General features: G+C 54.0%; 1 protein-coding gene across 2 annotated transcripts; it reads left to right on the top strand.

The window, feature by feature from the left end:
- The first annotated feature begins 9,586 nt into the window (after positions 1 to 9,586).
- Positions 9,587 to 12,866, top strand: CLEC4G (C-type lectin domain family 4 member G). 2 transcript variants are annotated; one of them, XM_058728153.1, is made up of 9 exons: positions 9,587 to 9,717; positions 10,050 to 10,151; positions 10,488 to 10,541; positions 10,754 to 10,816; positions 10,948 to 11,052; positions 11,374 to 11,463; positions 11,663 to 11,811; positions 11,946 to 12,061; positions 12,330 to 12,866. In XM_058728153.1, exons 1-9 carry the CDS (start codon positions 9,636 to 9,638, stop codon positions 12,466 to 12,468), a joined length of 900 nt encoding a protein of 299 aa, XP_058584136.1. In that variant the 5' UTR covers positions 9,587 to 9,635; the 3' UTR covers positions 12,469 to 12,866. The 2 variants fall into 2 exon arrangements, with proteins under 2 accessions (XP_058584136.1, XP_058584138.1); XM_058728155.1 differs by lacking the exon at positions 12,330 to 12,866 and adding an exon at positions 12,201 to 12,322.
- Positions 12,867 to 13,618: the final 752 nt, after the last annotated feature.

Raw genomic sequence — 13,618 nt, 5'->3', positions numbered from 1 at the left:
GCCTTCTCGTTCGTTTGCAGAGTAGGTAGCCACCAAGTCTGACTTAGCGACAAGCACTCAGAGACACCATAAGGAAGATGGGAACACTAGCCACCACCCAGGAGATGATATTTGCATCTCTTATCCGTGATACATACAGACCTTCTGTAAACGAAACTTTTTTTAATGTTTACTTTTGAGAGAGAGGGTGAGTAGGGGGAGGGGCAGAGAGCAGGAGACACAGAACTGGAAGCAGGTCCAGGCTCTAAGCTGGCAGTACAGAACCCGACGCGGGGCTCGAACTCGCAAACCAGCGGGATCATGACCTGAGCCGAAGTCGGACGCTTAACCGACTGAGCCACCCAGGCGCTGCACCCCCCCCCCGAACTTCTATAAATTAATAAGAAAAAAACAAACCGCTTCCTGGAAACAATGGAGGAAGGATACAAACAATTTACAGGAAAGCGAAACAGAAGAATGTATCAACATCCAGTGGATACTCAAAATCTCGGGAGTTGGGAAACCATCTGAAGCCACAGTGAAATTCAGTGAGAAGCAGTAAAAGTAGCTCAAAGTTTAAAGACTTTTTTGAACTAAGGAGCAGAGGGGAGAGAAGGAAGAGGGAGATAGAGAACAAGAGACTGAACATGAAGGAATTAAGGATTTCACTTGATAAATCAGTTTTTTTTTTAAAGTTTATTTTTTGAGAGAGAGAGAGCAGGGAAGGGGCAGAGAGAGAGGGAGAGAGAGAGAGAATCCCAAGCAGTCTCCAGCTCTCAGCACGGAGCCTGATGTGGGGCTTGAACTCACAAACCGGGAGATCGTGACCTGAGCTGAAATCAAGAGCCGGACACTTAACCAACTGAGCCAGCCAGGCGCCCCGATAAATTAGTTTTTAAAAACAAACACAAGATAGGGGCGCCTGGCTGGCTCAGTTGGTGGAGCATGTGACTGACCGACTCTTGATCTCAGGGTCATAGGTTCAAGCCCCACACTGGGTGTACAGATTACTTAAAAACAGTATCTTCTATTGGGGTGCCTGGGTGGCTCAGTCGGTTAAGCGGCCGACTTCGGCTCAGGTCATGACCTCGAGGTTCGTGGGTTCGGGCCCCGCGTCGGGTTCTGTGCTGACGGCTCAGAGCCTGGAGCCTGCTTCCGATTCTGGGTCTCCCTCGCTCTCTGCCCCTCCCCCGCTCGTGCTCTGTCTCTCTTGTTCTCAAAAATAAATAAAACATAAAAAAGAAAAAAAAATTTTTTAAAAAGAAACCCTTCCTACCTGGATTTTCCCCCCAAAGTTTTGCTTTTCAAATATGTAGGTTTAGAGCCATCTGGGCTGGGATTGGCTGTCTTATTCACCATTCCATGGCCAGGACCTTCAACAGGGCATGATACACACTAGCACTCAAATCTGTTGAATGAATTAATGAGGGGCTGCTGTGTGTGACCTACGAGGATGAGTACCAGGGATTGTGGGGCGGGGGGGGGGGGGGTAGCAGGCCACGTGCTGGTAGAGGGAATGAATCTTCTTCCTGCAAAGAAACACAGCATTGGCCTGCGGGTATCTGGGCCCAGAAAGCCTGTCTGTATCACTCACTGATCAGACCACGGGCACCAGGCTTCAGTAGCACCACCATATGTCTTCGAGAGAAACTGTGCAGGAGGGGACAGATAAAAGCCAATTTCCATTTGAGGGGAAAGGCCGTTCTGTTCCCTCTCCTCGGACATTTGGTTTTTCGGGCGCCTACAAATTCTTGGACAACTCAAGAGACAAGAGAAAATCTGAGCTGCCTGCTAATAAGTAAGGGAGAAAGCCACTAATTAGAAAAAGAAATGAATTTATGGGACATTTTATTCTAGTAATGTAGTAACTGGAATTCTCGGTTTAATGTCTGACTTCTATGACAGCTAAAATTTTGGCTTCGTATTCTTGACCGTACTCCCAGCTCCCGGGCCCTAGGAGTCGTTAAATGGGTGTGTGTTACATAAACAAGAGTAAGTCTGTGGGTTTTTCCTTGCTCACCGCACCCTAGCACGTTCCTGTCTCCATGGGGCTCCCTCTGGCTGGCGTGTGTTTCTTCCAGGATGTTCAGGGCCATTCCCTCACTTCATTTAGATCTCTGCTTCGATGTTTCCCCTTCTTTCCTGGCTTTATTGAAATACGGTTCACATGCCACACGATTCTCCCTTACCATTCAGCGGTTTTTATTATATTCACACGATTCTGCATCCGTCACTACAACCAAAGTAAGAACATTTCATAATCCCCAAGTCCCATGTACCCGTGGGCGCCTGGTAGGCTCACTCTTGATTTCAGCTCAGGTCATGATCCCCAGGTCATGGGATCGAACCCTGCCTGCATCAGGCTCTGTGCGGAGCCTGGAGCTTGCTTAAGATTCTCTCTCCCTCTCCCTCTGCCCCTCTCCCCCACTCACACACTCTCTCTAAAATTAAAAAAAAAAAAAAAAGAATGAATCTATAAAGAATTCACGTACCCTTTAACCATCACCTTCTTTTTTTCTTTTTAAGATTTTTTAACGTTTATTTTATTTATTTTTTTTTTTGAGAGACAGAGACAGAGCATGGGGGCGGGGGGGGCGGAGGGGCAGAGAGAGAGAGGGAGACCCAGACTCTGAAACAGGCTCCAGGCTCCGAGCTGTCCGCACAGAGCCTTGACGCGGGGCTGGAGCCACCCAGGCGCCCCAACCATCACCTTCTAGTTTCCCCCATCACTCCCAGCCCCAGGCAGCCACCAGTTAAGTTTCTGTTTCTATAGATTTCCCTATTCTGGACACGTCATAAAAATGGAGTCACACAATCTGTGGCCTTTTGGGTCTGGCTTCTTTCATTTTGCATGTTTTCGAGGTACGTCCACTTTACAGCACATATCGGCGCTTGGTTCCTTTCTAGGGCCGAATACTCCCCTTCGAATGGATATACCGCACTGTGTTTGTCCATTCACCAGTTGATGGACATTCGGCTCAGTTCCGCTTTGTGGTTATTCGGAACCATGCCGCTGTGAACATGCATCCTCAAGGTTTTGTGCGGACGTGTTTTCAATTCTCTTGGGTAGATACCTAGGAGTGGAATTGCTGGGTCCCCGGCGCATATTTGGCCATATGTTTATGGTCTTTCCTTTCCCAAGATTGTGATCTCCATAAAAACCGATATTGTTGCCAATTTTGGACCTTGCTGAATCTCCAGTGCCTAGAAAGGCGTCTGACAGAGAGCAGCTCGCGAGGCACGTGAGCAGGCGTCCCAGAGGCCGCAGGAAGCTGCACGTGGCCACTTCCGTAAACGCACCGCCAGAAATCCACAAGATCCCGGGTTCCGTGAGGAAGCGGTTGGAGCAGGGAAGCCCTGGCATTGGGGGAAGCTGCGGCGCAGAAGCCAGATGGCTGCCCCGGGGCCTGAGCGGGGGCCGAGGTTCTGGAGAGTCATGCTTCCGAGAATGCTGATGCTGGAAGTAAAAAAGCGCTGCCTGTCCTGTGTCTGGAAATGTCCTCTGACACACCCGCCGCCTTCCCGGGACGCCTGCGGAGAGGGGCGCCCCTCCCCGCTCATCCCAGACCCCATCGTAACCGCAGCGTCCGCTCGGGGGCCCAAGGGTGCACCCGTCGAGGCCCGTGGCTGCTCCAGTGAGTGGCTGCGGGGCAACCCCCACCCCCCAAATCGGTGGCTTCCAACGACAGCCCTCTGCGAGTGTTCACAGTTCCGCGGCGTGGCTGGCGCGGCTCCGTTCCTGGCCTCGCCCGGAATGAGCGGGTTCGTTGGATTCGGATGACAGAAGGGCTGGAAGGGCCAAGCGGAACGGGGCGGCGGCGGCCGCGGCCGCTGGCCGGTCCTCGCCGCCCCTCGGCCTCCAGGGGCCGAGCCAGGCTCCCTGACGCTGCAGCCGGTGGCGTGAAGACGGCAAGGCGGAAGCCGCAAGGCATGCTGGGGTCCAACCTGGCAAGTCACGTGCCGCCGCCGCCGCCCACCGATTGGTTAAAGCGAGTCACGGGATGACGCCCATTCCCGAGGGGCGGAGAACAGACACCGCCTCCGGTTGGGAGGAGTCACGGTCGCACAGAGGCACGTGTGCCCAGGTGGGGGGAATTAGTGGCCAGGATTTTTCAAGTAGAGGCCATCTCGTGTTATCGTCGTCTTGCTGGTCATACTTTTCGCTCACCATCCCCCACCCCCCACCCCCCCAGGGAAACGAGCCACAAATCAACAATTCTTAAATCTTTTCTGGCCGACGCTCTCCCCAAATGTGGATAATTCCATTCACTCGGGGTCCCGCTTGACCTTGGATGGCAACGACGGCGAGCGGATGATAATGGCACCCGTCAGAACAGCTACCTCTGACGCGTCCCCGCCGGGCTGAGCGAGTTACTCCGCGGATCTCTGGACGCAGACCAGGAGTCTTGGGGTCACCCCAGAAGCAGAGCTTAAGAATGTGAAAATGTGGGGCGCCTGGGTGGCGCAGTCGGTTAAGCGTCCGACTTCAGCCAGGTCACGATCTCGCGGTCCGTGAGTTCGAGCCCCGCGTCGGGCTCTGGGCTGATGGCTCGGAGCCTGGAGCCTGTTTCCGATTCTGTGTCTCCCTCTCTCTCTGCCCCTCCCCCGTTCATGCTCTGTCTCTCTCTGTCCCAAAAATAAATAAAAAAATGTTGAAAAAAAATTTAAAAAATAAAAAAATAAAAATAAAAAAAAATAAAAAAAGAATGTGAAAATGTGTCCTTTCCCTGGGCGGTGATTCTAGAGGCCCCCGGAGGAAAGTAGGGAAATGGGACTGGGATGGGAAAGAGTCAGTGCTGGGTACTGGGGTGGGCGCTGGGGCTGAATCCCACTGGGCATCGCTGGAAGGCAGTTTGGAACCAGTGGCTCAGAGCTCTCCTAACCCCAGAGCGTTCACTCGCTTGCACTTCCAGCCTGCCCTCCACTTGGGTGAGGGGGAAAAAACTCTTCAGGCGAAGAATTCCAGGAGATTACAACGAGAGAGGTCAAAGCCAAGGGGATGTGGATAGCGTGCTGACAGCCCTTTACTACTTCCGTTTTACCGAGGAGGAATTTGAGGCTTACAGTGACGCCGCCAAGAATCAACCCCAGGTTCCTCTCTCTCCGGAGCCCTGCTCTCTATCGCTCTGCTATACTGTTTTTGACCTCGGGTTGCCTCTAGTTTAACAACGTTTCAAGCTAATACGCACCCCCCCCCCCAAATTTTTTTCAATTGTAAGATCTTGCACCTGACTCAAAAATTAACTCCAACTGTCTCAAAGCCCCAAATGCAAAACCTAACACTGTTAGGAAAAAGCATGGGAGAAGTGTTTGGATTAGGCAAAGATTCCCTAGCTAGAACACCAAAAGCAAGATTCATAAAAGAAAAATGGGTAAATTGGATTTTGTCAGCATTTAAAACTTTGCTCTTTGAAAGCTGCTGTTAAGGGAATGAAGAGAAAAGCCACAGACTAGGAGAAAAGGTTGGAAAACCTCATATCTGATAAAAGATTTGTTACCAGCATATTCTAACGAACTCTCAAAACAATAAAATAAGCAACCCATTTTTTTTTTTTAATTAACGATCATTTCTTTTTGAGAGACAGAGACGGAGCACGAGTAGAGAGGGAGACGAAGAATCTGAAACAGGCTCCAGGCTCTGAGCTGTCAGCACAGAGCCTGACGCGAGCCCGGTGCCTGATGCCCGATGTGGGGCTCGAACTCACAGACCGAACTCACAGACCGTGAGATCATAACCTGAGCCGAAGTCAGATGCTTAACCGACCGAGCCACCCAGGGGTCCCAGCAACCCAGTTTTAAAAAACACTCCTCATTGAAGTATTTTTATATATGTACAATGAGTGAGCATTAAGGTAGTTATCTTGGATAATCCATTCAAGGAAGCTCACTTAATCCAACTTAGTGAAGCCTGTATCCTTCACTTCACAGTGACGGAGACACCGGCGGCACATATTGAGCCGTATTTCTGGAGCAGACTGTGCCAGTCCGAGCAGACACAGCAAGAACGAGAACCCTGGCCCAGCTTCTTCGGCTCCAATAAAGCTGCCGGTGACCATCTTGCTCTCTCAGACGCAACGAGGCAATCCGTTTCTTTCAATGGGCAAAAGATCTGAAGAGACAGGTCACCAAAGGAAATATTCAGGTGGCAAAGAAACATGTGAAAGGATGTCCCACGTCATTATTCATCAAGGGAACGCAAATGAAAATCACACCGCGCACATAACAGAATGGCCCAAATGAAAAAGGCTAACCATGCCATGTCCTGGCAAGAACGCGGAGGAAACGGAACTCTTATTCATTGCTGGTCGGGTTGAAACATGGCACAGACACTTCGGAAAGTCGTCTTGGCAGTTTCTTAAAAACTGAGACGCACACCTCCCATGTAACGCAACCATCCACTCCTGGGTATATACCCAGGAGAAAGGAGAGCGTCCGTGCACGACAACACTTGCTCCCAGAAGTTCACGGCAGTTTTATTCGTGATAGCCACAACCGGAAACAGCCCAAATGCCCACCAGCAGGTGAGCGTATAATTAAGCTGGCATATTCAGGCAACAAAATTCTACTCAGCAGTAAGAAGGAAGGAGGTATTAATGCAGCCACATGGATGAATCAAAATAATTATGCTGAGCAAACGAAACCAGTCTCTAGAGGCTGTATGCTGCCATTTCTACAAAATTCCAGAAAAATGCAAGCGAATCTAAAGACAAAAAGCAGATCGGTGGTTGCTGGGGGATGATGGGGGTGGGGGGGGGCTGACCAGGGGGCGCAAAGAAACGTGGGTGGTGATGGGTGCTTTCACGCTCCAGATTGTGATGGTTTCATGGGTTTAGTCAAAACCCATCAAATTGTGAACTTTAAGGGTGGACAGCTTATTGTATGTCAGTGATACCTCAACAAAACTTTGTTTTCAGGCACTTGAGAAAGTTAATCAAAATATTTCAAGTTAAAAATAATCACAACATTTGGGGTGCCTGGGTGGCTCAGCCGGTTAAGCGTTTGACTTTGGTTCAGCTCGTGAGCTCGTGATGTGTGACTTTGGGCTTGGGATTCTCTCTCTTGCCCTCTCTCTGCCCCTTCCCCATCTGTCTCCTACATGGCCACAGAAACGTAACGAATTGGGTTGACAAAAACTTTATCACCTGTTGATGGTAACGATGAAGAAATGGGGTACCAAGAGAGTAAGTGCTTTGCCTGAGGTTATCATCTGGCTCATAGGTGAGATTTTATATCTTACTCCGTATGAGGCCCATTTTCTCCCACTGAAATGATTTCCTCTCAGCTCAGGATTCTTATTTAGAGAGACCAAGTGCCAATGACAGACCCCAGGTACCCACCGAAGCCCTCGTCTCACCCTTCACTCAGCCAGGTTCTCTCCTTGGTCTCAAAGTCACTGCTTCCGGAAACATGCTAAAAGCACCCCCAAACAATGAGGACAGCCGTTGACTTTAAGGTAAGTCTGCTTTCGAGAAAGCCCTGCCTGGCCACGAAGCTGTCCACTTTGACCCAGTGGTAAAAAATTGCTACCATATTTATGGAAAGTTCAATGGGGACTTGGTCTACACGTCTGTTGGAGAGATTCCGCTCCAAGAATTTGCTGCACATTTCCAGATGTCTGACCCTACTTTTCCTGCTGCATTTATCAAGAGCTCGGCACCTCTGGCTGAATTTTGTGCACCAAACTCTCTTAGATTCCTGTTCCCTTCCTGATTCTCAGTTTTCCTTTGCCTTCTCAAAAAAAAAAAATCCTCTGTCTTTCATCGTTTTTTGTTTAAGTTTATTTACTTTGAGAGAGACAGAGACAGTGCGAGCAGGGGAGGGGCAGAGAGAGAGAACCCTAGGCAGGCTCTGTGCTGCCAGTTCGAGCCACCTGTGGGGCTCGAACCCACAAAACTGTGAGATGAGCCGAAACCAAGGGTCTGATGCTCAACCGACTGAGCCACCCAGGCGCCCCTCTCTGTCTTTTCATCTTATTTTATCATGTGTGTCTCTCTCGTGTCTTTCTGGAACAAGGTAGGGAAATGGGCAGCAAATACAATTTTTATTTTTTTTATTTTTTTTAACGTTTTATTTATTTTTGAGACAGAGAGAGACAGAGCATGAACGGGGGAGGGGCAGAGAGGGAGACACAGAATCGGAAGCAGGCTCCAGGCTCTGAGCCATCAGCCCAGAGCCCAACGCGGGGCTCGAACTCACAGACCGCGAGATCGTGACCTGAGCTGAAGTCGGACGCTTAACTGACTGAGCCACCCAGGCGCCCCAGCAAATACAATTTTTAAATAACATGTGGATAATGTTTGTTATTTCTGAGGGTTGTTGAGAGGATTTGGGAAGGTGGGGTGTGTTTCTGCATCTGCCAGGGGGCTGGAATGAGGGAAGTACTCGATAAAAACGATAACATTTGTCCCCCTCAGTGAAGGGCACTTACTGCCCCAGCCCTGGCACCCTCCCCCCGGCACCCCAAGCCTTTTATACTGTTTGACTTAATCTTCTTTTTTTCATGGCACTAAGAGCTTGTTTATATATGACATTAGGGTTCTCACCCTCAGCATTATGGACATTGGGAGTCGATGGTTTTTTGCGGGGGGCGGGGGGGGTGTCCTGTGGGTGTCCTCCACCCACCACCTACTGTGATAGTCACAAATGTCTCCAGACATGTCCCCGGGTCTCCTGGGAAGCATAATCGCCCCCGGTCAAGAACCACAAGGCCACACAACTTAACTTTTTCGTTATGTTCATTATTTCATTGTCTGTCCCTCTCTACCCCCATCTGGAATGCTTGCTCTGAGAAGGAAGGAATTTGCTTGTTTGGGTGGGGCACTGATGTGTGCCCAGTTCCTAGATTGATGCCTGGCCCAAGGTAGGTGCCCAATATTTATTGAAAGAATGAACATTGGGTGAGCTTTGTGCTCAGGGGTGGTGCTAGGGCTTGACATGCATAAGCTCACGTCTTTATCTTGGCATCCCTCGGGGGGAGGCCATGTCACTCTCCCTCACTGTCCCCCTTTGCACAGAGGAGAGAAGCTGAGGCTTCCAGAAACTACACACATACATCCCCACTCACCCAATGCAGAAGCTTAGCTGGCCACCACCCAACAGATGTCTGTGTTCTCCCTTCTGGCCAAGAAGGATTGAATCAAGGTCAAATCGGGGGTCAAATCCAGCCTCCAGGCACCTGCAGGGGAGTTGAGGAAGGAAGCTGAGCTGGCCTGGAGGGCCAGGCCTGAGGACACTTTCCCAGGGCCAGAACTTGGCTGGGTTCAACCTGCTCCTCTTGGGAAGAGGTCTGGCCCCCACACCTATAAGAGATGGGGGTGAGCTCCAAAATGAAGCCCCCAGTATCCTTAGGGAGATGTTGCTGCAGCTACCGGGCCAGGGAGGCTGGAACTGCGTGTGTGCGCGCACACACACACACACACACACACACACCACTCCCCACCCCTCTCCACTCCCTCTGGCCCTTCTACCCCTCACCTCTAACTCCACTACCCCTCAACACACACACAAACTTCACACTTATCCCTAAACCAGCCCAGAACAGAGAGGGCCCTGCACTGTGATTGGTCCATGAGTCCCTGGTACCAGGAACTGAGAGGAAGGAGATGGAAAGGAAGGAAAAGAGTAGGCGGGGCCAGCAGGGGGCTACATTTATATCTATGCCCAGGGCTGGGCGCCTGCTCACCATGGACACTGCCGGGTACAGCAAGTGGGACAGCAGGCTCGAGGAAGTCCCTGGAGGTACGAGCAAAAAGACAGCCTCCCTGGTTCCCTGGGGTCTCTCAGGCCAGAGGTTTGGGGTTTGATGGGAGAAGGGAGGGGAACAGCCAAGAGCGGGTCCATGCAGTGGGTGCAGAAGAGACATCACAGGCGCCAGAACCAGCTGGACCTGGGTTCAGATTCTAACTCTGCCACTTAGAAGCTGTGTGCCCATGAGCAAGTTGCTTCGTCTCTCTGAATCTCGGTTCCCTGGGAGGAACCCAAGCACCCAGGGCTCTGTCCTTCGGGGGACCAGAGATCCAGGGCAGTCCTGGTGCAGGAGGGACCCACGGAGTCCATCTGTGTTATCCCAGGGCACTGGGGACGCTGGGGACGGAGACTCCTCTTCCTGGCCCTGGTGCTGGTAGCAGCCTTAGCCCTGTGGGCCCTCATTCTGAGCATCCTATTTTCTAAGGGTGAGTGACGGCGTAATGAGGCCCCCCGGGGGGGGCGGGCATAGACCTTCCCTCTGTCTCAGGACGCCCCCCGCTGGGTCCCGGACCCCTGTCTGGGTCGGGAGTGTGAACACGTGTGAACAGAGTTTGTGCATGTCTTTGGGCTGTGTGCACCCACCTGTGTATGCATATGCGTGCATGTCTCTCCTCGGCGTGTGTGTGTGTGTGTGTGCACATCACGTGCGCTGTGCGCCTGCCCGTCCCTTCTGTGCGTCGGAGACGGGAGCTCCTGCACCCCCTGGGCAAGGGGAGAGTTCCGGAGGCCCCGGCCCCGCCTGCAGGAGCCTCTCTCCACAGCCTCCACAGAGCGAGGGGCGCTGTTCGGCCACCAGGACCTGCTGAGGACAAACGGTGCGTGCAGAACGGTGACTCGGTGACTCTTAGCGCCTCCCCCCCCCCCCCAGATGTGAGGGCCGGGAGTGTCTAGGACCCTGGAGACAGGGTAGTGGGTGGGTGAGGACTCCTTCGGTCCTAGGGGTTGGCCCCCGAGTGGGAGAGGGTGTCCTGTTTGAGTCCCCGCAGATGACGTGGAGTGTGTGTGGGGCGTGCGGGGGTCATTCCAGCCTCGAAGCAGAAGGCGGCGCTGGGTGTTTTGAACGCGGAGGTCCGAGCCTGCAACAGCTGCTGTAAGACGTGTGTGCTGGGGGCGGGGCTTGGGCCGGGATTGGAGGCGGCGAGCCGGGATGGTCTGTGGCAGGTGGGGGCGGGGCAGGTTGGTCACCGACATCCCGCGCCCGTCCTGCCCCGTCCTTCCCAGGCTCGGGGACACAGACGCTGCTGGAGAGGGCACGCGCGGAGCTGGGGGAGGCGCAGGCGAAGCTGATCCAGCAGGAGAGTGCCCTCAAAGAACTGAGCGATCGCGGTGAGAGCTGGACATTGCCTCGACCCTTGATCCCTCACCCGGGCTGTCACTCGACCCTTGATTCACATACTAACACCTATCCTGAAGAGGGTTACCGCGACCCTATCCTGTGATCCTGACCTCTGACCGCTGGACTCTGATCTCGACTCCAACTCCTAACCCCAAGCGCAACTTGGCCCCAACCAGCTCTAACATTCCTTGACGGTGATGTCATTCTTGACCATGACCATGACTCTGGACGTGGATGCTGACTTTTACCTAATCATGACCCTACTCCCGACCCTGACCTGAGCCATAATCTGTACTCCCTTGACCTCGCAGTGACCCAGAGCTTGGCTGAAGCGGGCAGGGACCGCGAGGACATCCGCAGCGAGCTGTTCAGGGCTCTGGAGGCCGCCCGGCTGGGGAACAGTGAGCAAGACAGAGGGGAGAGAGGAGGGGACAAGTGGACCCTACGTGTGGGCCTCGGGATGCGCCCCGTCCTGCCCTTTGACCTTGGCCTGTTCTCTGTGGCTCCGCCCCTAGACCTCGGGGGTCCACCTCCCCCCAGTTCTTTCCGTCTGCTCTACCCCGGGGGCAATTCACCTCTTTGACCTTCGCCATCCCACAGGCTCCTGTGAGGAGTGCCCCGCATCGTGGCTGCCCTTCCAGGGCTCCTGCTACCTTTTCTCCATCCTGCGGGCCACGTGGGAGGAGTCGCAACGCAACTGCGCGGGCTCCGGCGGACATCTGGTGATAGTGGGGGACCTGGAGGAGCAGGTGGGCAGTCCCCCCCCCCCCCCCCGAGGTCCCAGGAGGGAGGCGGAATTCACCTGAGGGGGCGGGGCCTGGGAGGGGCGGGGCGGGGCGGGGGCGAGGCGGACCCCGCGGGCTCAGTGTCCTTCCCCGCGCAGGGCTTCCTGAGTCGGAACACGCGCGGCCGCGGTTACTGGCTGGGCCTGAGGGCCGTGCGCCGCGCGCGCCAGATCCAGGGCTACCAGTGGGTAGACGGAGTCCCGCTCAGCTTCAGGTGAGGGAAGGGACTTGGGGAGAGGGACAGGTCAGACCCCAGGGGCAGTGCTGTGGCCAGATCTGTGGGGATGGGCAGGCTGGACCCCAGGACCTGGCGGAGGGTTTAAATTCAGGGAGTTTAGAAAGCTGTATCCCAGGTGCACGCTCAAGTTAGACCCTCGGAGTGTCTAGGTTGGACCCAAGCAATAAACAGGATAGATCCTCAGGGCTGGACGCCAGGCCCGTCCTCAGACTCCCAGAAACAGCCCCCCGACAAACCTCCGCAGCCACTGGAACCTGGGGGAGCCCAATGACTCTATGGGGCGCGAGGACTGCGTGATGATGCTACGCACTGGGATGTGGAACGATGCACCGTGCGACAACGAGAGGGACAACTGGATTTGTGAGAAGAGGCGCAGCTGTTGACCCCGCCCCGCGCCCCGCGCGCCCCACCCACCGCCCGGCGGGCGGTCCCCTGAGCGGTTCACCTTCCCGGCGCCGCCCACCGCCATCGATTTCTTCATTTTTCCCCATCCACGGCTACCGAGAGCCATCCCGCCCAGTCCTGTCAGGTACAGGCCCTGGGACCTCTGCTCCAGCCTCACCGCCGGCCCTCAGGTGGTCATAACCGAGCCTCCACCCGACCCAAACCGCGGGCGGCCCACTATCCCCACCTCCCTCCCCGGCCAAAACCGGGCAACTCGGGACCGAGCTGTTTGGTGTTCTTGCATTTTTCCCCCCAGACTGGGAAGCCTTACAGACGGGGGTTTTGTGAGCTGTCTTCGCAGCCCTTAGGAAGCATCAATAAATGCTTGAGAAATGAATCTTGGTTCATGGCTTTGGTGAGCTGTTCAACGTTTAATCTCAGAGACCCTGATATTTATCCCTGTGGGTGACCCTGACCTCTGTCAGTGACCTCCCGGTCCTATGGTGCCCCAAAACTCAGGGCGTAACGTGTACTGGGCCAGGACAGCTGTAGGGCACTGGGGACACTGGAATGACTCAGACCGAGCGCTCTGATCTAGCGGGGCACTGGAACAATGCTATGATCAGTGACTCCAAGGAGTGGACAAGGCCCTGAGGCAGGTGGGAGAGGGGCTGCTCGGACCTGAAGAGCACGTCCTTTCTGGCTTGGGCACCTAGGTTCGGTGACCACTGGCTGGAGCGATCAGGAAATACATTGCAGAGAACATGGCCTTTCGAGCAACAACGGGAGGACCTGGGAAGGAAGGTCTTTGCAAGCAGGGGGTGTTAAGTATGGCTGAACCCATTCTGGGGGGTGCAGGGTGCACCGAGCCTGGCTTTTGCAGCTGGGGACTTTTGATCTGAATTCACCCTGCACTCCCAAAGTTTCCTGCTCCTGTCCTGGAGACATGGGGGCTCTCCCAGAATTTCCAGTGGAGACAGGTCCAACTGAGGGGAAGGACAGGCTAGTGGCCTTTAGTCCTGGGCAGCTTGGGAGCTCCCAGACCCCCTGGCCAGGGGAGACCTTGCTGAGAACCCCAACACTTCTCTGGGTGCTCTCCTACTCTACTGGGTGCTCTGCTCGCCCAGAGCGAGGCACTAACCAGGCTCA

This window comes from Neofelis nebulosa, chromosome 4, assembly GCF_028018385.1.
Source record: "Neofelis nebulosa isolate mNeoNeb1 chromosome 4, mNeoNeb1.pri, whole genome shotgun sequence".
NCBI lineage: Eukaryota > Metazoa > Chordata > Mammalia > Carnivora > Felidae > Neofelis > Neofelis nebulosa.
Note: the sequence above shows the minus strand (reverse complement) of the source record. Positions and strands in the feature narration are given on the sequence as shown.

Bases quoted from the DNA above. Each gene is read 5' to 3' on its own strand.
- CLEC4G (XM_058728153.1), top strand. From the start codon at position 9,636: ATGCCCAGGGCTGGGCGCCTGCTCACCATGGACACTGCCGGGTACAGC. The intron at 10,542-10,753 runs GTGCGTGCAGAA...GGGTCATTCCAG, and splicing joins GGACCTGCTGAGGACAAACG to CCTCGAAGCAGAAGGCGGCG. The intron at 11,053-11,373 runs GTGAGAGCTGGA...TTGACCTCGCAG, and splicing joins CAAAGAACTGAGCGATCGCG to TGACCCAGAGCTTGGCTGAA.